This window comes from Papio anubis, chromosome 5 (genome assembly GCF_008728515.1).
Source record: "Papio anubis isolate 15944 chromosome 5, Panubis1.0, whole genome shotgun sequence".
Lineage (NCBI taxonomy): Eukaryota > Metazoa > Chordata > Mammalia > Primates > Cercopithecidae > Papio > Papio anubis.
The window spans coordinates 135,884,602-135,911,173 of NC_044980.1; the positions used below are offsets into that span (position 1 = coordinate 135,884,602).

At 44.9% G+C, this 26,572-nt stretch overlaps 1 protein-coding gene and 1 long non-coding RNA gene across 20 annotated transcripts in view; one reads left to right on the top strand and one right to left on the bottom strand.

Moving 5' to 3' along the window:
* Positions 1-26,572, top strand: part of ARHGAP26 (Rho GTPase activating protein 26) — a 519,008-nt gene that overhangs the window by 487,331 nt on the left and 5,105 nt on the right. For 5 of the 18 annotated variants that reach the window (XM_031666806.1, XM_031666805.1, XM_017960311.3 and 2 more), the window contains 3 exons: positions 4,387-4,497; positions 4,633-4,662; positions 11,154-11,245. The exons of 1 other annotated variant lie outside the window; for it this stretch is intronic. In XM_031666806.1, the coding sequence (XP_031522666.1) occupies positions 4,387-4,497; positions 4,633-4,662; positions 11,154-11,245 (233 nt within the window). Of the gene's footprint in view, positions 1-4,386; positions 4,663-11,153; positions 11,246-11,452; positions 11,607-14,452; positions 18,538-19,520; positions 25,932-26,572 lie in introns of those variants that run through there. 12 more of the 18 variants (XR_002522958.2, XR_004184011.1, XR_004184012.1 and 9 more) reach the window with 12 other exon arrangements.
* Positions 13,451-18,322, bottom strand: LOC103885470. 2 transcript variants are annotated; one of them, XR_004184015.1, is made up of 5 exons: positions 18,287-18,322; positions 17,235-17,332; positions 14,953-15,043; positions 13,857-13,948; positions 13,453-13,537 (listed from the first exon to the last, which is right to left on the bottom strand). It is a non-coding gene; the product is annotated as an uncharacterized LOC103885470 (long non-coding RNA). The 2 variants fall into 2 exon arrangements; XR_004184014.1 differs by lacking the exon at positions 13,857-13,948 and having other exon boundaries at positions 13,451-13,537.

Consider the following 26,572-nt stretch of genomic DNA (forward strand, 5'->3'; position numbering starts at 1 on the left):
CAAGCAATGGGGAAAGGATTTCCTGTTTAATAAATTGGCTGGCCGTATGCAGAAAACTGAAACTGGACCCCTTCCTTACATCTTATACAAAAATTAGCTCAAGATGGATTAAAGACTTAAACGTAAGACCTAAAGCTGTAAAAACCCAAAAAACAACCTAGGCAATACCATTCAGGACATTGGCATGGTCAAAGACTTCATTACTAAAACACCAAAAGCAATGGCAACAAAAACCAAGATTGACAAGTGTGATCCAATTAAACTAAAAAGCTTCTGCACAGCAGAAGAAACTATCATCAGAGTAAACAGGCAACCTACAGAATAGGAGAAAATTTTTGCAATCTGTCTGTCTGACAAAGGGCTAATATCCAGAATCTACGAGGAACTTAAACAAATTTACAAGAAAAAAAAAAAAAACCATCAAGAAGCGGGTGAATTATATGAACATATACTTCTCAAAAGAAGACATTTATGTGGCCAGAAAACATATGAAAAAAACGCTCATCATCACTGGTCATTAGAGAAATGCAAATCAAAACCACAGTGAGATACCATCTCATGCCAGTTAGAATGGCGATCATTAAAAAGTCAGAAAACAACAGATGCTGGAGAGAAATGTGGAGAAATAGGAAGCTTTTACACTGTGGCTGGAGGGTGCAAATTGGTTCAACCATTGTGGAAGACAGTGTGGTGATTTTTCAAGGATCTAGAACCAGACATACCATTTGACCCAGCAATCCCACTACTGGATATATACCCAAAGGATTATAAATCATTCTACTATAAAGACACATGCACATGTATGTTTATTGCAGCACTAGTCACAATAGCAAAGACTTGGAACCAACCCAAATATCCATCAATGATAGACTGGATAAAGAAAATGTGCCACATATACACTATGGAATACTATACAGCCATAAAAAAGGATGTGTTCATGTCCTTTGCAGGGACATGGATGAAGCTGGAAACCATCATTCTCAGCAAACTAACACGGGAACAGAAAACCAAACACCGCATGTTCTCACTCCTAAGTGGGAGTTGAACAATGAGAAAACATGGACACAGGGAGGGGAACATCACACACCAGGGCCTGTCAAGGGGTAGGGGGCTAGGGGAGGGATAGCATTAGGAGAAATACCTAATGTAGATGACAGGTTGATGGGTGCAGCAAACCACCATGGCACTTGTATATCTGTGTAAGAAACCTGCACATTCTGCACATGTATCCCAGAACTTTAATTTTAAAAAATCACAGAAGTACTATGGAGTATGCATTTTATTATTATGCCAATTCAAATATAGTGGTAATAAATGTGAAAAAGTGGTCACTTAATACCAAATGTTACTGCTATGGCTAAACCATAAACAAACAAATGAAATTCTGAAATTCTGTTGTTAAAAATTACATTTGAGGCCAGGCACGGTGGCTCATGCCTGTAATCCCAGCACTTTGGGAGGCCAAGGTGGGTGGAACACCTGAGGTCAGGAGTTCAAGACCAGCCTGACCAACATGGTGAAACCCTGTCTCTACTAAAAATACAAAAAATTAGCCAGGCAGGGTGGCGGGGATCTATAATCCAAACTACTTGGGAGGCTGAGGCAGGAGAATAGCTTGAACCTAGGAGGCAGAGGCTGCAGTGAGCCAAGATCGCACCATTGCACTCCAGCCTGGGCGACAAGAGCAAAACTCTGTCTCAAAAAAAAAAAAAAAAAATTGCAGTTGATACTATGATAATCAACATGGGGATTGAGGAGCAAGTTATTATAATAGTTACGAATATCCTGCATTCTAGCCGCACCCCCAGATAATTTCAGCCATGTACTTCTGGCCAAGAACCACTTACATATCTGAGGATGTGAAAACCATTTAGAACCCACATTGTGTTCACAGAATATGTTCCCAACTATGCCATTAGCCAAAGGCATAATTCTTGGTACAGATGGAATAGGAAGCTGGAGGTGTTTCCTACTTATTAAAGTCATTAAAAAAAAAAAAAAAAAAGTTGGAAGGACTTTTTAATTGTCCTGTGGTAACCACTGACCAAAAGAACACATTGGTAAAAGCCCGTGGGTCTGGGCTGTTCTCTTGAACCTCCAAATTGTCCCTGGTTCTGCTTGGGTTCCTGGACTGGGTTGTGGTTTGAAAGTTGTTGCCAGGCTTTGCCTACTAGGTCATTGTCTGGTGGGGCGGGGTTGTGTTGAGAGGACTGAGAAAGTGAGGCCTCTCCGACTAGCAGAAACTGTGGAAGAAAATGGGGACTGCACAGTAGAAAGAAGTTGACACTTTTCCTAGGACTCGAGACAGAATCAAGGGGGAGCCGGGTATTAAGCTAATAATAGCTTAGCCCTCAGCTGATCGATCTTACTGTCTTACATTACTATTGTTTTTAAATCTGTTGCTTCTTGTCAAATATATTTTAAGCTCTTGAGGTCAAGGGACCTTGGCAAATATCATTTATTGTCTTGAATATACTAAGTGCTCAATGACTAGCTTTTGCTGGATTCACAAAAAAAAAGTTTTAAAGAGTCATACTCTTTCCATTTTATTTCTTCTCTTATGTGAATTCCATCTGCTATATGAATCTGCCAGAGCGAACACTGGAGGCAGGATTGGGGATTCTGTTGGAATTTAGAATATGTTGAGTCTTATTGTGATTCTCTATCACTGTATTGTCATTTTCCCATGCAAATAGGGGAGGGATCTAAAGGAAACACATGAATCAGTGGTTAAGAAGAATTCTAATGCTGTGACTGAGTCTGTAAAGAAGCTTGGCACAGGCTAGAGGAACAGGGCAAGTCCTGCTATCTCAGAGGGAGTACACTGGCTGCAGGAGCCCTGGCCTTAGAATCAGCAGATGAGGTTTGAACCTCAGCCCTGTTACTTATAGACTGGGTATCCTTAGGGAAGCCTCAGCTTAGCCCGGGTTTCCACATCTGTGAAATGGGAATTATAGCAGTACCTGTTTGTGGGCTTTTCGGGTGTGTAAATGAGATTCATTAGTTTATTCAATAATGATTTGTTAAATATAATACCTACAGACACTATTTTAGACATTGGATATACAGCAGTAAGCAAAACAAAAGCCTCTGCCTCATGGAATTTATATTCTAAAAATATACATAATTAAATGTAATAAAGTGTTTATCAGTCACATTAGTTTGAGCCTCTCTGATGAACCCACGCTGTGGTTTTTGCTGTTAATTTGTCTATAGGAGTTACAACAGTAAGTAATTAGGGCTACTCTTGGGTGTCATGTTTGAATTGGTATAACCCCAGGGAAGTCCCAGTAAGTAGGACGTTTGTGTGTGCCTGCTAAATTGCAGTATGCTTAGAAAGCCTGTTCCCCTTGAACTGGATTTCTGTCATTTTTGCCCCCATGAAGTGCTTACTTCAAACAGTCCAGCAGTCTGCTGAGATTCAAGGGTGGCAAGTGGTGGTGTGGCTGAACTGGTTTCTCTCAGTCATCGGTGTTTGCCCTATTTGTGATGTATGATTTCACAGAGTTGTGAAGGTGCTTGTGTCATTTGTGGAAATAAGTCCAAGGGCTAACACAACCAATTAAAATCCACAAGCCACATTTCAGTGAGTAATTTCAACCTTTCCTCTCCAAACTTTTCATTAGCCACCCGTCAAAGAACAAAAAGAACAAATTGAAGGTTCAGTTCATTTTTTTCGTTGCCTTCCCTCTGGGGCTTTTCCTTTGAGTATCGTAATGCCCAAATTCCACGAAAGGAGAAAGGGCAAGCCCGGGCAGCAAACCTCAGAGGAACCGCATTCTGCTGGTAATTGCATACCTTCTCCCAAGAGGTGTATCTGTATTCACCTCCATCGGCTCTCGCCTTCTTCATGCAGTACTTCAGGTCTCCAGTGGCACACAGCCCATCTAGTTAAAAATGCAAACAGGAAATTATTCTCTCACTGAATGGCCTTTGTGGCCCAGAAGAAAAAAAAAAAAAAAAAAGGTCATTTCTGCTGAGACATAACCTGAAAAACACTCTCCCAAGAGTGGAGGCGGAAGGCTCACTATAAGCTAGCCCTGCCTCAGAACAAGGCTGGTGATAGCGTGTGTGTGGGGGAGCTCATGTGCATGGGCTCAGGGCATTTGTCACCAATGGACATGATTGAAGAAGCTTCTATCACCTGAAAAGCAGTTGTTCTGCTGGGCAAAGCTCGTTTATACTCCGAGGAATTACAGAGCAGACGTTACTTGGATGCGGAGGTTTGGTCTGGAGGACTGTGACATGGCCCTGACAGCACGTCCCTGGGTTTCGGTGCTCCTCTGCTCTGCCCAGCTTTCCGTCATCTGGCCTCCCATGACCTCCTGTGCTCCCATTGTGGTTTCCCTGTGTGCTGACAAGTTTTCTGGTTGTTATGTCTTGCAGCCCCCCGAATCCAAGCCCAACTTCACCCCTCTCGCCATCTTGGCCCATGTTCTCGGCGCCATCCAGCCCTATGCCCACCTCATCCACGTCCAGCGACTCCTCCCCCGTCAGGTCTGTTGCAGGGTTTGTTTGGTTTTCTGTTGCTGCCGTTGTTCTCTCATTGGCTTGGTCCTCTCTTCATGCAGTGTTCAGCCTCCTCGTCAACTTTGTTCCCTGCCATCCAAACCTGCACTTGCTTTTTGACAGGCCAGAAGAAGCGGTACGTGAAGACTCCAGGTAAAATCTCGGATGATGACCAATCTGTTCCCGTTTATCCAAAGCTGGCCAGGGACAACAGGGGGCTGCCTCTGCTCTCCTGTGGTTCCATCCTAAGAGACCAGAGCTAAAAGGGACCATTTGCATGAACCAGCATGGCATTTTTCACACCCTTTTTAACCCTGACTCAAGTTTCTGAACTAATCTCTCTGGTGCCTAGAGTTAGGCGAAGGAGCACCTCCTGAATCAGACTCTGGTTTTGACGGCTCTCTCAATTTCATGTGCTCGCTGTGCTTTGGTATAAGATAACATAAGCAGGAACAGTGTTGAGACACGTGCCAACCTTTTCTTCTCTCCTTTTCATCGGGTAGCATCAGGCAACATTTATTTGCAGGATTGGGCTTCCCTGAGCAGTGACACCGAGTCACTTAGACCAGATACAGTATGGGAGAGCCAAATAGAACACAGAATAAAAGCTTGAGAGACGAAATGATTTCTCTTAAATTGCTCATGGCTTATGCCTCCTTGTCCCCCATATACTCCCAGAACCATCCATGCTCCCAGCCTGCTTCTGTCTCTGTGTGTCATGAAGCCTGAGCTGTCCTGGGAACAGGCACTACCTCTCTCTGAGGGAGAGCAGCTTGACCTAGTTCCTCTTCTCAGGGCCATGCTGTAGCTTTCCCTGCTTTTGTGACTTCCGCACTTAAGTTATTTGCTCTTGTGCTCCTTGGGAAAAAAAGAGCTCTTTACAACCAGGAAAAGAATGAATAGGGATCCTGCAGAATTCCTATGCTGTGAAACTCCTGAACATGCTTCTCTCTCACGCTTAGTCTCGGCTTTCAGACAACCAGATAGTAGAGCCCAGTTTTAAGCATCAGAAGCGTTTTGGGCTTTGGGAGTATTTTCTCTTCTGTCTTTTTCTCCAAAGGGTGGATCCAGCAGAGAGGCTTAAATAATTGGTCAAGCCGAGTTTCACTTTTAGAAGAAAAGAAAACCCCATGCTATTTATATAGATACAGATACATATATTACTTTATTCCCCACTAGGCACTTACACATCTATCATTTCGTTCTATCCTCATGTGAGAATGAGAAGAGAAATGGCCTGAAACCTATTGTGGAAAAAGAAAACTAAAGCACAGTGAGGTGACTTGGACACAATGACATGACTAAATGAGAGCCAGTCCAGAATTCAGGACTTCTCCCCCTCAGCTCAGCACTCTTTCCTCCAAACACGTGGGTAACCCCAGCTTTGAGTTTCCATGCAGCTCCCAGCCCAGAGCCTGGCTTGCTCTTTTAGGTTTTATACAGCTTTCTACCTGGCTTTGTCCCGGATGATGGGAAGGAGCTTTTCAATAAATTCTTTTTCCCTATAAATAAGGGAAATTTTCAGATCATGTCTTCCTGACATTCTAGTGATTTCCTAATCATTCCTTGGACATCTTCTGGGCACTTTGGGAGACATTAACTTTTTAAGATACCAGAAATAGCATGGATTATTCTCATTAGATCATGCGGACCTGAACCAGAGGAAACTAAGTGACCACAGACAAGTCAGCTTCCAAAATGCCTCACTCACTCATTAGAGAAACTTGGGCTTTAGGAGAATGTAGTTCCTTCATTTTTATCAAAATGGAGTAAAAATCTTCAAAATATTGGCCCTTTGGACAAAATGGGTTAAGAGACTCGAGAGTGGCATCACTCAGCTAAAATCCTAAAATGCCCTCTCTGCCTTGATGCTACTCACGTTTTTGTGACTCCGAGCTTTGGGGCCCTGTTTCTTGTCAAGCATCTTTACCTCTTCACTCGTTTTCATCTCCCCAAATATTTCCAGACTCTTTTTCCTTCCTACCTCTTCCTACCTCCCAGAGTATTTCCAGATTGACAGAGGGCAGTGGCAATAGAATCTGCCCATCTTGTGTGTCTGGGGTCACGATCAGTCAGTACCTCCTCCCCTGGCCATTGTTAGAATAGCACCATTTGGACACCCGTTAGGAAGCTGCCCTCTTGAAATAGTCAAGGCAGGCAGGGCACAGTGGCTCACACCTGTAATCCCAGCACTTCAGGAGGCTGAGGCGGGGAGATCACCCGAAGTTAGGAGTTCAAGACCAGCCTGGACAACATGGAGAAACCCCATCTCTACTAATTAGTAAAGTACAAAAATTAGCCAGGCATGGTGGCAGGCGCCTGTAATCCCAGCTACTCAGGAGGATTGCTGGAACCTGGGAGGCACAGGTTGCAGTGAGCCAAGATCGCGCCATTGCATTCCAGCCTGGGTGACAGAGCTAGACTCCATCTCAAAAAAAAAAAAAAAAAGTCAAGGCAGAGTTGGGCTAAGTATGTGTGCCCAGGGGAGCACAGATAGCAACATTGCTGGGGAGCCAGCTCATCAGAGGAACAGAGAGGGCCAAAATCTGTACACTGCAGTGTATAGCAAAGAGGTGGTGGTATACACCCATTATTCAGGTCCATTGAGGCCTCCCCCAAATCCACTTCCAGAGCATGAAGCTTCAGATTTCCTTCCCTGAGCAAAGCCTTTAAAAGTAAATATTGAATTAGACCTAATCAGTGGTCCCATGAACTTCTGAATGATATCTCCTCTGGAAATTGCTTCCTGTCTGTATTAGTCGGTTTTCATGCTGCTGATGAAAACATACCCAAGACTGGGAAGAAAAAGATGTTTAACAGACTTACAGTTCCACATGGCTGGGGAGGCCTCACAATCATGGCAGAAGGCAAGGAGGAGGAAGTCCTGTCTTTCATGGATGGCAGCAGGCAAAAAGAGAGTTTGTGTAGGGAAGCTCCCATTTTTGAAACCATCAGATCTCATGAGACCCAATCACTATTACGAGAACAGTACAGGGAAGACCATCCCCCACGATTCAGTCATCTCCACCAAGTCTCTCCCACAACACGGGAATTATGGGAGCTACAAGATGAGATTCAGGTGGGAATGCAGAGCCAAACCATATCACTGTCCCCTCTTCAAATCATTTATAGACTTTGTTCAAAGTCAGGAATGAAGATGCCTTTTGCAGCACAGTAGAGAAAGGGTGCTGGAGACGCATTCCCTCCATATTTCCCTTTTCTTTCACTTGCTAAACCCTCCCCCATAAAAGCCCACAGCCCCAAACCCATAACCTGCATTTGCACAGGAGTCCCTGGAAATTATGCCTAAATGATCAACCCTTTGCCACCTGCCGGTCTAGCTGGTCCCACCTCCCTGTAATGCCATATGATGGAGAATGGGTCATCATTTTGCAAGGTTTGCAAGGGCATTTGAGGGAAACTCCTGTGTGTGCTTTCCAGGCCTTGTGCCATACTCGGAGGCGAAAATTAAAAGGGAACTAGCAGGAGGATCCAAACTTGTTCATGCCTTTAAAGGCCCAGCTGAAGTCTGAAGGGCAGTGTGACAGGAGCAGCCAAAAACTGCTCCAGGCTCTCTGTAGCCAGTTTTGAGATGCACTGTGGAGAACAGGAAGCCAAAGAACCAATGATGCCTGGTGGAGATTTTTTATTTTTTTTCAATCAGAGCCAAAGCCTACAAACACAATCTTTCTGCCAACAGGATTTGTCTGTTTTGGTAGGAACCCTACCTAAAGCAAACTGCTTAAGGCCTTTGAGAAGGAGTTACGGGACACTTGAGTTGTTGAGCTGACAAGCTTTTAAGAAGATAAGACTTTTTGGGTAGGGTTGCCAGATTTAGCTAATAAAATAAAAATACAGCATACCCAGTTAAATTTGGATGGTAGATAAACAACAAAAATTTTTTCATATACATATGTCCCATGCAATATTTGGGGCATAATGTATACTAAAGAAATATTTATTGTTTAATCTGCCATCCAAATTTAACTAGGTGTCCTGTATTTTATCTGGCAACCCTACCCATTCCTACTCCTTGGGCAATACAAATGGCCCCCTTTAAAAGCACCTCTTCTATCATTTCTCCCATTTTTGTGCCTATCCTATGGCAGTAGAGGGAGATCTCAAGGGAAAATTCCTCCCATAGACTATTGGCTACTTATCAACTTGAGGAAAAAACAAGGCCCTTTCTTGGCTTGCTTATTTATTTATTTACTTACATTTTTTTTTGAGACAGGGTCTCACTTGACTAGAGTGCAGTGGTGCAATCTCTGCTCATTGCGACCTCAACCTCCTGGGCTCAACCAGTCCTCCTGCCTCAGCCTCCCAAGTAACCTGGACTCCACACGTGTCCCATCATGCCTGGCTAATTTTTAAAATTTTTTTGTAGAGATGGAGGTGTCTGCAGTCTGGTCTTAAATTCCTGGGCTCAAGCAATCCTCCCACTTCCCAAAGTGCTAGGATTACAGGCATGTGCCACAGCACTTAGTCTGTTATTTTTTAATGTATTATGTTATTGCCACTTCATTATTCAATTTCACAAACCTAATATCAATGGAATGTTACTCCTTTTAAATGATAATCTTGGACACCTGGACCATTCCCTTTTATTTCTGTCTGCCAAATACCCCTGCTGGTTTCCCGGCTTGCCCCTGTTTTGTCCCATTATCCTTATTTAGTGAGGTTAATAAGTAATGTTCGCAAAAATCCAGTCAGAAGAGCTTTTCCTCAGATGCTGTTTCCCTTACTTTTAGTCTCCCTTCCCTGGTCTCTTTGCTTTTTACCCACCTGCTCTGCCCTGCCCAGAACCTGCTCTGCCCTGTCATCAAGAGGCAGAAATATTGCCTCAAAACCTGGTCTCTGAGACCCCGGCTAATGTGAACTAGATTCTCCTTTCACCTTCAATGTCATAACAGGCTCCATTTGCCTGTCAGTATAGTCTTTTATCTGTTTTAGCACTTCTCACAGCCAAGTCACTCCTCCTCTCTGCTTCCCAGCTTCTCAAAAAAAAAAAAAAAAGCCTCCTATGTTCCTCCCTGGAAAGTTGCACATAGGATATTTGGTCCTTGCTGGCCAACACAGACTTGGTTTCTTTGGCTCACAGACTGTGCCCCTTGTCCTGAACTTTATTCTTTCATCATAATTAGCCAGGAAGAGCCGTTTTCCTGTTGAAGCCGATGAATACTAAGGACTCTTCTTTCCTTCATTCCCAGGGGTCCCACTTCATTTTCTCCTGCTTTCCCAATATTTTCCCACCTGGCCATCATCTCTTGGTTCCTAGAAAACCAGAGGGAACAACAGTAAACTATGGCCCAGCAATAAATTTGAGATAACCATTTACTTGGATCAGCCTGCACAATGGAGACCATGTGGCTCACAAAGTTTAAAATATTTACCACCTGGCCCTTTGCGGAAAAAGGTTGCCACCCTCTGCTCTAGAACAGTGGCTCTCAACCCTCATTTCATATTGGAATTACTTGGAGAGCTTTTTTAAAATACTGATGCTCAGCCGGGTGCGGTGGCTCACGCCTGTAATCCCAGCACTTTGGGAGGCAGAGGCAGGTGGATCACGAGGTCAGGAGATTGAGACCATCCTGGCTAACACGGTGAAACCCTGTGTCTACTGAAAATACAAAAAATTACCTGGGCGTGGTGGTGGGCGCCTGTAATCCCAGCTACTCGGGAGGCTGAGGCAAGAGAATGGCGTGAACCCGGGAGGCGGAGCTTGCAGTGAACCAAGATGGTGTCACCGCACTCCAGCCTGGGTGACAGAGTGAGATTCCATCTCAAAAAAAAAAGAAAAAAAAAAAAAAAACGATGCCTATATAATATCTGCACATCTGGGTAGAACCCAGGCATCTGCATTTTCTAAATGTTCCCCAGGTGATTCGGATGCACAGTGAGAGTGATTGTAAACACTCATTGGACATGAGAAAAGCAAAAACAAAACAAACAAAACGCCTCGTGTCCCCTCTCCCTTCTTCCTCCTCCCCACACTCCCCATACAGGTGCGCGTGTGGGCTCGTGCACACACATGTGTAATTGCCCTCATGCACCTTGTCTATTCCCTCCCCTGGGGGTTGGAGAGCTCCAGCTCTGGAATCCTGCCTCACCAGCAAGACCCAGCCTGGTAAGAAATCAGGAACATCTGGGAGAGCTCATGTCCGCCCGTGGCCTGGAACTGAAACTTGGCTTTGCTGGAATTTCTCCTTTTTGACTCACTGAGCATTGCCAGCTTTCAACAGGGTCTGTTGGGAGCGTGTTCCCCAGAGCAGCTTGGAACTTCTTTCCTGCCCCTGCTTCCCTCCCCTCCCACAAGGCACTCCCACTCCAAAAATGGGGCCCAGCCTGCCCTCCCGCTGTTTGGCTGTTGTAACTCCCAGGTAGAGTTTTAACATGGCACAAAGTGACCCCACAAGAAGTGTAGTTTCTTGAAGCTTATGGCTTTTCTCTGAATATTTCTCATTTTTCTCCTGTGACCTTTGCAGCTTTCCCACCTCATGTCTTGCCATCTGGCTGCCTTGCCAGGCACTTCCCACGAGAGGGGACTAGGTAGTTTACAGGGAAAGGGAAGAAGGGAGATTAAATATCTGGGGCTTTCTAAGGGTTTTTTCAAAAATGTTAAATAAACTCCTGTTTTCACACAGCACACCGTTCCGGAAGGCGAAAGCCTTGTATGCCTGCAAAGCTGAACATGACTCAGAACTTTCGTTCACGGCAGGCACGGTCTTCGATAACGGTGAGTTTCTCATCCCCTCACAAAGATATGGGCGGGGGGCGGGGGCAAGGGGAGCACAGAAATAACTGGCATTTTCAAAGCTCCTCCCTAGGGAAAATCTCAATACAATGGGTAAGAAAAAAAAGCGTGTGTGTGTGTGTGTGTGTGTGTGTGTGTGTGTGTGTGTGTGTGTGTGTTTCTGTGTCTTTTCCCAAAATAAAAGAGCAGCAGCAGGACTTCCGGAGACATCGTGAAGAGTGAACTAGTGTAATCAGCTCCGCGTTGAGTTGTTACCACCGTGAATGAGATTGTGCCTGCAAAAGACCCAGCCCAGGACCTGAAAGTGGCTTTAAGAGATCATACGCATCACATGTTTAAAATGGTACTCAACACGTATTAAGCATTCAATAAGTTAATATTTTTATTATGAAAACCATCATCATCATTGTATCCATCTTCAAAAAAGGCCCTGATGCTCTCATAGTTCACAGTGACAATTTTTCCTCACTTTTGTCTGAGCAGTGGGTGCTGCACCTGACTCTGGGGTCCTGGCTATATCTGTAAACACATTCCAGGCTAGAGCAGAGATGGGTTCCTGGGGACCAGCCCTTGACTGTACTCACGTCCACAGGGGCTGCCATTGTGTGTGCCCAGCCCCTGCATTCAGCATAGCAGAGATACCCATCAGGTACAGGTAGACAAAAGGGGGAACAAGGCACAGAGCATGGGGGTTTCCCAGGTCACACTCAACCCTTGGCCTTCTGGGTCGGCAGAAGGAGGAGGGATTACCCCAGAACTGCATGTGGGTGTCTGGGTCTGCATTCCCTTTTATCGCTCTCAAAGCCTCAAGCACTGTCCTTAAACCTTTGCTCCATTAACTTTCATCTGGGCCCTTTATAAATCAAAGTGCACAAACAGCCAGCCCAGCCACCTCTCCTGTTCATAGCTGGTGCTTGCAGGCCCCAGCAGACTGCAGGTGCAGTGCAGATGCAACAGGGCTGCTGAAGGCTGTCCAAAGCCATTTTACTGGTGAGTGTCCCCCACACAGGCCCAGGCGGCGGAGTCCTCGCCCTGCCGTAACACGACACGGCTCTTACAGAAGACAAACCAGAATGGGCTGCGTTGCTTGGGCTTCTGCTCCCTGCTTTGTCAGCAGGGAAGGAGCTTCTGCCTGTAGAAGAGCAGGATTTGAGAGATTCCTACACTGACAGGTGAATCCAGGGCTTAAAGGTCTGTCCTCTAAGTCCCAATTCACTGCTCTCATGGGCAAGGGATCATCATGTTCCTATCAGCCATTCCCTCTGACAACACAAAGGACTCCTGATCTCAGGGGCAGAATTGTTTTAAACTAGCAAAAGTTATGTATATGCTTCTATCTTCTTTGTGATTCCTTTTGGTGAGTGCAGCCTTCTTCCATTTTTTGACGGTTTATTAAGATAGCCGTACCACCTACAATTTACCCATTTAAAATGTACAATTCAATGGTTTTTAGTATATTCAGAGTTGTGCAACCATCACCACTATATAATTCCAGAATATTTTCATCACCCCCAAAAGAAACCCCATACCTTTTAGCAGTCATGCCCCGCTTACCACAACCCATTTCCATCCAGCCCAAGGCAACCACTCTTCTACTTTGTCTCTCTATATTTGCCTGCTCTGGACATTTCATACAAATGGAATTATACAGTATGTGATCTTTGAAACTGGATTCTTCAGTTTGCATAATGTTCAAGTTCATCCACATTGTAGCATGTCAGAACCATATTCCTTTTAATGTGTGATGGTATGGACATAGCACAGTTCATGTAAGCTCATTCCTCAGTAGATGTGCACGTTGTTTCCACTTTTTGGCTGTTTGAACAATGCTGCTGTGAACATGCGTGTAGGTTTTTGTGAGGGCACAGGTTTCCAGTTCTCTTGGGGATACACCTATGAGTGGGATTTCAGGGCCATATGAATTCTGTGTTTAAGTGTCTGAGGAAACGCCAAACTGTTTCACGAAGAAGTTGCACCATCTTACCATTTTATGTTCCTACCTTCTTTATTTTTAAGTCTTTGTGCAGTAGCTTAAACAGTTAAGCATAAAGGGGGGAAAAAAAGAAGAGAAGAGAAGCCTGGGTGATTGTTAACTCCCAAGTCCTTTTTTCCCCCAGCAGAGTGTCCTTCAGCATCCACAGCCATCTTCACTGCCACACCGAAGCCCCGGGCGCCTCCACCTCTCACCTGGGCGCTTCCACTGGCCGCCTGACACATCTTCTCACTTCTGCTCTTGCTGCCATGACCCCCTCTTTACAGAGCAACGAGAGTGATCTTTGAAAAATGGAAATGACATTAAAGCCCTTCAGTGGCCTCCCATTGCTCTGAGAATTACTTACAAGGCCCTCCAGGGCCCAGTCCCTGCCCCTCTGACCTCTCGCCCTCACTTGACATACTACAGCGTCATAGACCTTCTTCATGTTCTCAAGTAAGGTCAGCAAACTATGACCTGCCGGTCAAATCCAACCCGCCACCTGCCACCTAACAATTCTGTAAGTGCTCCCGCCTACAGCGTGGTAATCATCAGAAATCCTATAGGTATTGACAGATGAGAGCAGGAGGGAAGTTTGGTTGAATGAGTAAGAGGCCTTACCCAAGCCTTCCTGTGGGCTCTAGGAGTCATTGGCAGAGTTTGCTGACACTGGTTTGTTTTTAACCAGCCTTGCCAGTGACCTTTCAAATTCCCTGAGGAGCAAAAGGCCAAATTAAACGTGAAAGAAAACACCTCTCAGTGTTGACTGAGTTGCAGTAGAAAATGGACCTGACGAAATGTTAGTACACTTTCTCAGTTGGGTTAACTGAAAATATGTTATTAGGTCTTCTTTCCAGAGGAAAATGCTTACGTAGACCCTCTTCCTCCCCACCCCGTCACCTCTACCGGAGAAAATGAGGCATTACAGAACACTGTTATTCTGCCTGGCGGGGGGCGGTGGGGGCGTCTTTTTCCTTGTTCCGTTTCTTGTTAGTTTACCACTGGGGATATTAGGTAAAGGCTATTTAATTTGTATGCTGTGTAGCTGTCAGATTAAATCATCCAACCAATCAGAAGAAAGTGCACGTGTGTGTGTGTGTGTCTTTGTGTGTGTGTCAGGATTAAGAAGAATGAATAAGGAAGAGGAAAAGGGAGGGGCCCGTGGAGGGAAAGTCTGTTGTTTCATAATGATTAATCTCAAAGCCTTTGGATTCCAGGGGCCCCTACTGTGACTCCGGAGTGGCTGCTGTTGTCAGCTCATGGACTTTGTGCAGTGGGAAATGGATGTGCAATACCTAGAAATAATTCCAGTGTCAGCTCTGGCCAATCTACTGGGAAACTGTCCATTTTAACAAGAGCACCTCAGACAGTAACTGGAAAGAGAAATAGCTCCTATTCTCAGGAATGTTAGTCATCTTGAAGCAACATGATTCGTGATACCTGGAAAATGCACATGGCAGTCACTAAAATTGGGTTCTAGGGATACTTTTAACAAGATCTGAGAGGAGATGGATCCATTCATTCCCATGGTACCTGACACAGCACTACTACACAGCAGGCCTGTCCCAAGTTTCGTTTGCTGATGGAGAACATCCTCACGGGGGAGCCCCCAAGCTGCCTAGGAAATGGGCTAACAGGAGAGCACTCAGGGATCTCCTTCAGCTTCTCCAGCCATCTTCGCTGCCACGCCCAAGCCCAGGCCGCCTCCACCTCTCACCTGGGCGCTTCCACTGGCCGCCTGACACATCTTGTTGCTGGCTTCCACTCTTGCTCCCATAACCCCTTCTTCACATAGCAGCAAGAGTCATCTTTGAAAATGAAAATCACATCATGTTATTTCCTGCTTAAAATCTATCAGTGGCCTCCCACTGCTCTGAGAATGACTTACAAGGCCCCCCAGGGCCCAGTTCCTACCCCTCTGACCTCCTCTCACCCTCACTTGACATCCTGCAGCTTCGCAGGCCTTCTTTATGTTCTCAAGTAAGAGCAGCAAACTATGACCTGCCAGTCAAATCCAACCCGCCACCTGTTTTTGTAAATAAAGCTTGACTGGAACACAGACACTCATGCCTTTGTGTCTGCGTGTTATCTGTGGCACTAATGGCAGAGTTAAGGAGAGAGACACACTGACCGTGAGGCTCTTTAGGAAACACAGGCCCACCACTGTTCTAAAATCCCTCCCAGCCTTTTCCCATTGCAGGGCCACTGCGCTTGCACTACCCACTGCTCTAGTCTTTCTCCTTTCACCACTCCCTAAGATTATGTGCTTGCTTATTGCTTGATTGTCCCGCCGAGCAAAATCTTGTCTGCTTGTTCTGTGCTATGTGCAAGGACCTAGCATGGTGTCTAGCATGTGGTAGGTGTTCAGTAAACATTTTTAAATGAGTGAATGTACTTTAATTACCCAGGGGTCTGCACCTCTTTTAGTTAAGACTTCTTTTGGGGACAGTCAGCCATTAGAGACCTTAGTCACACACTTGCTCCCTGTCCATGGTGAGCGAAGGAGGGCAGAAGGCATAAGTTGTATGCGCAGGGGTGTATGGTGTACACAGGGGTAGAGCTGAGAGAAAGTGGTTGGCAGGAAGCACACCTGTGTCCCCAGAAGCTTGTATTTGTTACATGCTTGCTGGGCTGAAGAGCCCCTCAGGCAGCTTGCGGCAACACCTTTTGTGTTTGTATAGCATCTTGGACACTGGTGCAGTTCGGTGTTGCACATTGGCGCCATTCAGCCCAACAAGCGCTTAGCATCTTTGATGTTCAAAGCACTGGGCTAGGCAACAGCAGTAGTAGTTAAGATGACAGACTCTGGGATCAGATGTCCTGGGCTCTGATTCATTTTCATCGTCTACCAGCTATTAATATTTAGTTTTGGCCAAGATGCTTAACTTTTCTCAGCCACAGTTTTTCATCAGTAAAGTGAGGATAATAGCAGAACCAACTCCATAGTCATTCTGAAGATGAAAGGAGGAAATGCAGGTGTGAAGCGCGTATTCGCAAAAGGTCTGCCACCTGGCATGTGCTCAACATGTTATCTTCCTTATCAGCATGGCTCACACTCTCTGGTTAAACAGAGGCCTGATATAGTGGGAAGGGGGTTGGTCTCTGGAATCAAACAAGCTGAGTTTAAATTTTGGTTCTAGTATTGTGACTATGCACAAATTATTTTACCTCTCTGAGCCTTAATTTTCTCATCTGCAAAATATGGATAATAATAATATAAGTTAGGATCCTGAGAATCAAATGAATCAATATGTCTAAAACTCCAAGCACACGGCAGCTTCATAACGTATCTAAGTGTTAGCTTGTATCATTATAATTCACGAGGCAGAAGGGAATTACTGAAGGTTGTTGAGCCAGGAAGTGCTATAATCCAAACCAAAACGCACTGAAAAACTAGATAGAGAAGCAAAGCTTAGCACATTTGAACAGCGTATTAATAGGATGCATGCATACTATGTGGGATGTACTATGAGCATTTTAGGAGTCTGGAAGAGGAGGGTGCGGGTAGAAGGGATTCCATGGTAATATTTACAAAGGAAGTGGGGCTTCAGGTAAGCCTTAACGTGGAAACAGAAGACAGCAGAAAGAAAGGGGGCACTGGTGCTGCCTCCCTCCTCCGTTAGTAGATGACAGTTTGCATTTTAACTCGGAGGCATTTGGGCACAGAAAAGTTATAGCTCCTAACTTCCTGTGAGCTAGTGAAAATACAGGTTCCTGCATCCCCTTCCCAGAGATTCTGCTTTAATTGATTTGCCATGGGTCCCAGGAATGTGTGGTTTGAATAAGCATCCTGAGGGTTCTGAAGCACATGGTCTGGCATATGCTTTAGTAAACCCTGGCTTGAAGGCTCAGTGAGTCAGTAGTCCGACCCAAAGGCTGTGTTATCTCCTGCCATCCCCTGTGACCTACCTTTTGGCCTCCAGTTTGGAGGGCCTGTCTTGTCCCTCTAATTCTTCCCTTAGCCCCCAAATTGCATTGTAAATGTTTTCACCCCAGTACCTGTGCTGTGGTTGAACAGCTGGCCAGGAAAAGGAGAAAGATCTGAAGGAGATGGACTCAGTGCATCTGGTAGAGTAACAACTCAACTTGGAGCTTTGCTGTAAAGCAGGAGGGCCTGGCTTTTGTTTTTGTTTTGTCAGTTTGGTTGCTTTATTCTTTCTAGGTTTTTATTTTGGAGAATGGGGTTGATTTGTTAATTTTATTCTGAACATTTGATTTTTCCTGAAGCTCAGGTGGGTGGTAAGGGCCATCTGGTTTTACTAGGTCTTTACTAGGAGGGAGTCTTGCTGAGCAGTCCCGATCCAGGATCTCCTACTGACTAGCCGGTACTGAGCATTTGCTCTGTGCCTGGCTCTGTGCCGAGTGCTTTATCCACACCAGCTCCTTACATATTTGCAAGAACCGACTAAAGGGAAGAGGGGCTTGTCACCAGTATGAAGTGCAGAAACTGAAGTGATCTTGGAAGCTTTGGTTGGATGGATGGGTAGAGGGCAGGGGTTTTTGGGTGTTCTTTAAGAGTGGCATGGAAGACCTTTGGTAATTGGAGAGGCCAGGTTGCTTTTAATTTGTGTCTTCTTCCAAGGCACTTCTCTCCCAGACTCTGTCTTGTGTGGGTTGTCATGAACCCAAAGTATCCTTGCTGTTTATCCCTCAGGCTTAGTGATCTGAAATTGGCCAACTTTGGAGGCCAATGAATAGATGTTTAACCTTGTCTTTTCCTAAGGAGGCACTCAAGGTGTACCCAAAGTTGACTGGCACTGATCTTCTGGAAGATTCTTTTGCTGTCTCCCATTTGCCTCCTTTGGTTTCTGTTCTTGCGTCTTTCCCTACAAACTGAAACTAGAATTCTGTAGCAGTGTCGGAGCGGAAATGCTTTTCTAAAACAAGCTCAGGAAGTCATTTAATTAGCCCAGGAAGGGAATAGGGGAAAATCTATTCTCTCCAAATAATCTTGGAAAATTGGAGCTTTCCTAACACATTAAGAGTAAATGCCCTGCCTCACTGCAGAGTGATCTGTATATCTTCAGTTGACAAGCATGAACATCCCCCACCTCTTAGTCCCATGATTCCTTCTCTCTTCCTTCCTGCTATTGACTACTTTGCAGACTCAGCTGGATTTTAGATAATCTTTATAATATCACAATGGTTTCCATGGAGATGGATCATGATGTCACAAAAGTAGATACACATTTTTGGATACTGAAAAATCAAAGGGCAATAGAGGGAGGAAGAGAAGAATTTTTAAGCTGGTATATAGAGGAGGGGGAAATCTAGAGAAAAGGAAAGAAAACTAAGAAAGAGTGTGAGTGAAACAGAGAAATGGCTATTCAAAGGCTATTCAAAATCACAACCACCAAAAAAAAAAAAAAAAAAAAAAAAAAAAAAACCAGAAAATTTGCAAGGAAATTAGAAGCAGGAGGTAAGGATTTGAAGGAAAGTCAGATGATGATGAGAAGTTGGATTGATTGAGACAGGGTCTTGCTCTGTTGCCCAGGCTGGAGTGCAGTGGTGCAATCACGGCTCAGTGCAGCCTCGACCTGCTGAGCCCAAGCAATCCTCCCACTTCGGCACTCCCCCTCCTCCAAGTAGCTGGGACTACAGACACGCTCCATCAAACATGGCTAGTTTTTGTATATTTTGTAGAGGTGAAGTTTTGCCATGTTGCCCAGGCTGTTCTCAAACTCCTGGGCTGAAGCAATCCACCTGCCTCAGCCTCCCAAGGTACTGGGATTACAGGCGTGAACCACCAGGCCCAGCCTCTAGATGCTGGATATCTTTAGAGACTAGTTCTTAGTCTTCTGTGGGTACTGCACTGAGTACATAGTTGATACTGGGCAGGCGGGTGGGTGAGTACGTGGGAGGAAGGAAGGAAGGAAGGGAAGAAAAGGAAGGAAGAAAGGAAGGATACATACATGTATGGATGGACCAGGTCAATTGTTGCCCTCTAACCTACATAGTAGGAATCTGTCACTTCTTTGTAGTTTAAACCAGGAGCTTCAGAAAATCTATGAAATCCCTAAAATTGTATGCAAAATTTTGAATGTCTGTGACTGTTTCCTTTTTCATTGTGAAGAAAGTTTTCAGGACAGCTTTCATCAAAAGGCTTATATCCCACAAAAGGTTCAGAACTCTAAACTTCTAGAATGATGTAACTTAATAAGTGATTGTACTCATTGTTCAAGCTTCCTTCACACACACACACACACACCCACCCCACACACGCATCTGCCGCCTGCTCTATCTGTAACACCATCTATTCTTGCTTTCTCTCCCCTTCCTGTACAGTTCACCCATCTCAGGAGCCTGGCTGGTTGGAGGGGACTCTGAATGGAAAGACTGGCCTCATCCCTGAGAATTACGTGGAGTTCCTCTAACCGTGGGCCCCAGCAGAACTGCTGAGCTTTACATGGTATCCATGACAACTGCTGATTCCAGTGTCGTAGGCCATTTCTCTTTGCCACTGAGAAATGCAGCGTGACTGACTCTGTTGCTACCTGTCAACATGAATGTTTCTGTGAGCTCTGGTGTCACTCATCTCCATGATCATCTCAGCCAACACTCGTCAATACTGCAAGAAAAGAAGTCAATCAGCAGAGGAGACCATTTGCTTTTGATAACTAAGAGGAAGACTTGCAAAGCCATTTTCTCATGAGTACCCTAAATAGGGGGCACTCATTTTGTTTCAACAGTCCGAACGCCCAACCTTCAGAAAGAGGAAGTCAGATAGAAGTAGTCCCCGAGAGCACACTGCGTAGCTAAGTCTGCTGGGGCTGGGTGAAGAAATTGGCGCTGAGATCCAGGCTGGATCCATTGCTTTTGTTTACAGTAGGCACTCTCTCTACCCCACCTCTCAGTACTTGAGACTTAAAGTGCTACAGGCAGCTGAGTCTGTTTGCATGCAGGATGAAGAGGGTTAAGGCACTGTTTATATAAGATCCAATCTCTCACCATCTCTAAAGCAGCCGTTAGCCCATCATCAGTGAGATATAGTCCAGTCTTCTCATGCACGGGAACACACACACCCTGCGTTTCTCCCTCCCCGGCTAGGAACCTCTCTGCCACCAAGGGCTGCCATCCATCGCCTAGTAACCATGGCAACCCAACCTACTCTAAAACCAAACCAAAAAAAATAAAATAAAATAACACATCCTCTTTGCATGACACATTTTTTCTTTCCCCTTTTTGGTATACTTTTATTGAATGGTTTTCTAACAACTTGAAGCACATGATCAAGGAATTAGGGTGGTCTACGTGAGGCAGACGGGATAGTAGCTGAGAACTGTTCCCCTTCTGATGAATTTCAGCAGCATCGGGATATATTTGGAGCACACCTTAGTAATCTCTTGAAATTAAATTACATAGTCTTAATATTTCCGTTCCTCCATGCAGCTGATGTTTGTTTTTTAAAGGGTAAGATGCTGCCTCCCAATGGGTGACACCATCTGACTGGTTTCCCCATGTCTTCCTGTTCACCCATCCCTGCTCCCACCCTTGCCTGCCTCTAACCCACCACTGGCCAGCCCCCTTGCCCTGCTCTGGGCTGCTGAACACTGGTGCTGTGGTGGTTTTCAAGGTTAATTCCTAGGCTTACTGTATGGCCTATTTTAAAAGGACATCTATATTCACTGCCACTCCGAAAAAGGGAATTATTTCTCAGTCTTTTGAGGCATGAGACTAATATAGGCCATTGTGATTCAGAAAGAAACCCAAGGTTGGAGGGTGGGATGGGTACCCTCTGAAAAAGGGAATTTGCTGGTGAAAAGAGGCTGGATCTTGTGGAAGACTGCCTTGGATGGGGAAGTTCTGCCTGGACATTTCAAATTCACTTGGCCTTCAAACAACAGAGTCATCCATATCTTCCACATGTGAATGTCATTGCAAGGGTGACTCTAGACAAACTACAAACCGATGGACGGTCAGGCTCCCCAGGAGCTCCTTGGATGGCAGCGTTGCTTCAGAGTGTTTCCTGTTTCTGGAATTCCTTGTTAGGGAACTTCAAAGAAGAAAAGAAAAACTTGAATTGTGTGGAATTACTGTATCTTTTACTTTTTTTTTGAAAAGATAAACTTGTAAATAGAATGATTTGAAATACTATATGGCAAAGTTTTATATTTGATATTCTTTAAGCTAGTTGCTTACACGCTTAGTCTTCAGTTGCTGAAGAAGTATGTTTAGGAGGGAGAGAGGGGCGGCAAAGCTGAAGAGAGTCAAGGTCACTGTCCCCGCTTCGGCCTGAAGGAAAGAGAAGACATTCCTATGGCCTTGCTCTCTGCTGTCCCGTTAGTGGGCATGATACATCAGTGGTGTTCAGTCTTTATGTGTTTCTGAGCAGCCCTTGGGCTTTGGATTTGGAGATGGGAAGAGCATCTCCAGGCAATGAGTTTTTCAAAGAATGCCTACTTAGTAGTAAGATGAAGCTCAGGATTTAAATAAGTGGGGTCAGGCATTTGATTTTTTGTCTTTCTTCTCAGGTGTATTTCTTGGTACCCCCAAGATATCAGGACAGAAAGAGATGAGTCAATTGCTGTGTTCTTTACTTCTTTTTCTCCACATCTTCTGAGACTTCAGAAATGTGGACAAGCTAGTTTTCAAATTTTGTGTGCGTCTGTAAGTTCTTAAAAAACCAGCTTCTTAGAATGTTCAGTTTTCAATGTGCTGCTGCTTTCCTTTTTCCTAAACATTTTAAAACTCTTCCCTTTCACCTCCAATTCCCTATGATCCCAAAGGAAGAGGAAGACTCCAGGAGGGATGTAGATTGTGCCATCATAGCTTTACAGGTGGTTTTAAAGTTAACAGGGGTTTGTCATGGCAATTCACTACTCAGTTTATCAGCTCAAGGATTATATGACTCTTTTCCAGGAACTCACCCAAGAGCAAGCTAGACACTACCATCGAATCAGGGAATAAGAATTAAGAATGGACAGGACCAAGATAGAACTCGAGAAAGCTATTGGAGAAAACTCGAGAAGAAAGGGAGTATACTAATAGGTTACATCTGTGGACTTGAGGACAAGAAGACCTTGGGAAATGGGGGCCTCAGGGGATGTGCATTCACCTACTATTGTGTTTCCCAAAGAGAGACCAACATCATGCTTTTAACACATACAATGGGGTTTTTTATTTGTGTTTTTGTTTGTTTGATTTTTGAGACAGAGTCTTGCTCTGTGGCCCAGGCTGGAGTGCAGTGGCGCAATCTTGGCTCACTGCAACCTCCACCTCCCAGGTTCAAGTGATTCTCCTGCCTCAGCCTCCCAAGAAGCTGGGACTACAGGCATGAGCCATCACACCCAGCTAGTGTTTTGTATTTTTAGTAGAGACGGGGTTTTGCCATGTTGGCCAGGCTGATCTCGAAGTCCTGACCTCAGGTGGTCTGCCCGCCTCTGTTCCCCAAAGTGCTGGGATTCCAGGTGTGAGCCACCATGGCCGACCACATTTGATGTTTGAAGTTGTAATCTGTCCCATCATAAACTTACCTGGAGCTCATGTGGAGGAACAGAAGGCCAAGGTCCTTGCTTTGGGAGTGCCTCACAAAGCATCCCTGTAGACACATGGCCCCAGCTTCACTGCTTGGAAGCATGTCCCTCCCTCCTGAGTTGGCTCTGATTTGAAACCAGGAGAAACAGAGCTGCTGCCAATGGGATCTTTTAGGTAACGCCCTCTCCAGCTTCCATGTGTCTGTGCAGTGCCCATGACTTGCTGCCAATGGGATCTCTTAGGTACCCCCTCCCCAGCTTCCCTGTGGCTGTGTAGTGTCCATGACAGATGGCTGCCAATGGGATCTTTTAGGTAACCCCTCCCCAGCTTCCCTGTGTCTGTGTGGTGCCCTTGACAGATGGCTGCTGTGTTTCCCTTTGCGCAGCCAGGCTCCCCTCCTTCCTATTAGCTACAAAACTGGATAAACTTCAGAATATGAGCCAACGAGTAGGAAGGAACCTGAAGACTAAAAGATTTTACTCTCTCCCCTATCCATGCCCCCTACCTCTGACTCTGTGTGAACAGGAAACTTTAGGCCAGATGAGGAGAATGAATTGGTTGGCAGATGAAGAGAATGAATTGGTTATCAGAGTGGAAGACCATGGCCCAGGATCCCTGAGCTTCCCCAGTAGCCTCCAGTTTGCTTTGTAAGACCCAGGAATCACTTAGCCATAGCCTGAATCTTTTAGGGGTATTAAGGGCAGCCTCTCACTCTCCCTTCAGGTTACTAACAAAATGTCATAGTTAAAGAATGCCGTGCCAGGAGAAGATAGCTGGTTTCAAATCCCTGCCCCCAGGCAAGTAAAACCCTGACTTGCTCAAGACAGAAGATCTTCTCTCCTGTTTTTCAAAATAATCGTATATAGGGATGGACCTTGTGCAGTGTGGCCTGCCTTGGTATCCTAGAATTGGAGCCAGTCTTTCGCTTAATGTCCAAAGTATTTCTACGGCCAATATGTGTTTTCTTATGTCAGACCAAACTGTCTTTTTGAACATCAGTTCATTTCCTTTCGCCAAGTGCTTTCCGGACAGAGAGGCAAAGAGAATGAACAATCAAGTATTGACAGACTGGCATTAGCAGGACAGAGCCATACTAGTGACAAGGGCATTCCAAGGCACTTGCCCAGAGCTACAGAGTTGGGTGTGCCATACCTGCGGCTCAAAGGGAGGGCCTTCTATCCCCTGAGTTTCTATTGCCTGAGAATGGCAACTGCTGTCTCACTAAAAGCTCTGTCTTGACTACAGAGGCTCCAAAAGCATTCACAGATGAGGGGGAGGAAGACAGAAAGAAGCCAAAGATAACCTGATCCCTGCCTGTCTGTTGGCACCTGTCGTCCTCTGGCTTCTGCTCCCAAAAGCAAGTCTGGACGACTGAGTTTTGTGGACATGGCGCTCCCAGAATTTGCCCAAGTACTGAATGTTTTGTGAGCAACCATATTCCCTAAGTAGGTAGCCAGCACTGCAGAAACCAAACAGCCTGTTAGCTACCTGACTTTAAGAGGAATGACCTAGGTTTTCTGCCAAGGGAGTTATCTGTCATCTCTGGCAAACTTGACAATCATCACTTACCTCGACAACCCTGCCCCACATCCCTTTATAAAGTCAGCAGGATGTCCTCTCACCCACCCTGTGCTGGTGTCTAAAAAATTTATCTTGTCATGCTCAAATGTGTTTGGCAGCCACACTGATCGACTGGGTGCTGAACCACCGCTCTGTAATTGTAGCATCAAAATGACAACAGCAGCAGAGCGGCAAATCTTGCCCAGCCCCACAGCATGCCTGAGACAAGACTCCAACAAGTAATAATTAACTTTTTTCTCCTGCCGCCTACAGTACCTGTCTAACTAAAGAGCTTCCCAAAGTGGAGGGAAAGGCCATAGAGAGAATCCAGGTGTTATTCAGAGTCAGTCCTTGCTGAAATGTGGTCTTCCAGTGGAAGCACCTGTATTCTTGGGAGGAAAAAGTGCTGGATGCAAAGTAACACCAGGACCAGAGAGAAAGAGTAAGGTGAACTATCCTAAGGAGCTTTGGATACTTTTTTAGAAGGATAAATATTGTGCTTACTGAGGAGAAAAAAAAAACCAATCACAGAAAAATTTCACAGCTAATATTTTTACAAAAGTTGTGCCGGACATTACAAAACGTCTCTCAAGGTGGAATGCTTTAGCGAACAAAGGCTTAGCACAGGCCCAGACCCTTGTGTGGGTATGACATGACGTGACATGTACATGTCAAAATTCGCTTTAGTATAGTCAGAACCAGAGTATTGATAAGCAAAATGTTAGTTACCTGGAGCAGTCCTGGAGAGGCTAAGACATCCTATACGGTTGTACATCAACCATTTCTACAAAGTTATCCAGACACCTAAAAGCAGCTTTCTTGGTTATCCAGATCCAGTTTCTTGGTTATGCCAGAATCAGCCTTGTATCTGACAATGCACATCTGTTGATTCTAAAGTATATTTGTGTGTGTGTATATACAGCACATATTTACATCTATGAAGACACAGACACTCATAGAGACCCACATGAGCTGGCACTTGCTGAGCCTTTACAGCCTTTAAGACTTGGAGGTTGAGAATTAGAGACAGAAGAGAGGCTGCTGATGGCCTATTAAAATGATCAAAGATGTAAATTCAGTGCCATTTAAAAACTGTTCATACTTATCAAATGATTATCTACAGCTACATTCTTTGTTAACTTATTTAAAGTCATGTTGCAAAAAAGGTCAAACCCATGAATGCTTAGTAGCTAAGGCTAGTGTTCAGAAGCACTCTAAAAGACATTTTGTCCACATTTTGGAAAAGAAAATATTTGCATGTTTAATCATAATTTAGACTACCTTTGAGTATACTGTAAAGTGCTGTGTGATATAATATCAATAAAGTACTTATTAAATGGCACTTTAATCTTTTCTTTTAAAATAACGCACTGTTCTAAACTTCAGTATTGACTATTGACTGGTGCATAGAATCCAATGCTGTAATTAGAAAGTAATCTGTGACTAGAATAGACCTTTGTCCCTGTTAGTAGCCCTGTTGCCATGTTCAGGCTTTTAGAAAATGTGCTTTTGTGTCGCAAAATACATCTATAAAGAAAATACGATTTCTGTTCAGAGCCTCTGAAACTTGGCTTTCTTACATTTGGTTGGTTTATGTGACAATCCCTATGAAATGAGTGGACGTGTGATTTTTGAATTAAATGTCTTTTCCATTTGGTGGTATTTTCTTGAGTTTCTGATAGAGTTTGACTCAATACATACTTTAATATGTCTTCAAATAAGCATATATAGATGATCAAAGGTCGCGAGTCTTGGCTCCTGCAGTTTTTGGTGACAACCACAGTGCTGATTTCTGATGAGCTCTGAGAAGCTTTGCTTTCCATTTAGGAAGAGGTCAGACGCTAGGAAACTTGAGAATTTGCTCATCAGGCATATTAAACAATTGAGCCGGAAGAGTCACAGTCCACTTCACATTTCTAACTTTCTTCCATTAGAATACATATTGTTTTATTCTTCCTAAATTTGACTTTCTAATCACCTGTTTTCTGGAACCTCATGAACGCAAGGATGGAATCATCAGAGCCAGAACACAGGCAATGCCCTCGGCACAGCTGGCTTGTAAATCAGTTGTTGAGAGCTTGTCGCGCACTGTCCCAGGCCAACTCAGATCACTGAGTCTTCGCATTCATCACGTCCCTTCCAGATACATTCTGAGTGGCAGCCTGGGACCCAGGCTTCCAGTGAGCGCCCAGCTTCCACCGCAAGCACAGAGGGCTCCCCGACATGCTCAGCGGAGGGGGCATGGGGAAGCCAGCACTCTGGGGACTGAGGGTGAGGCTTCTGGCTTCAGAAGCTTGCCCTGG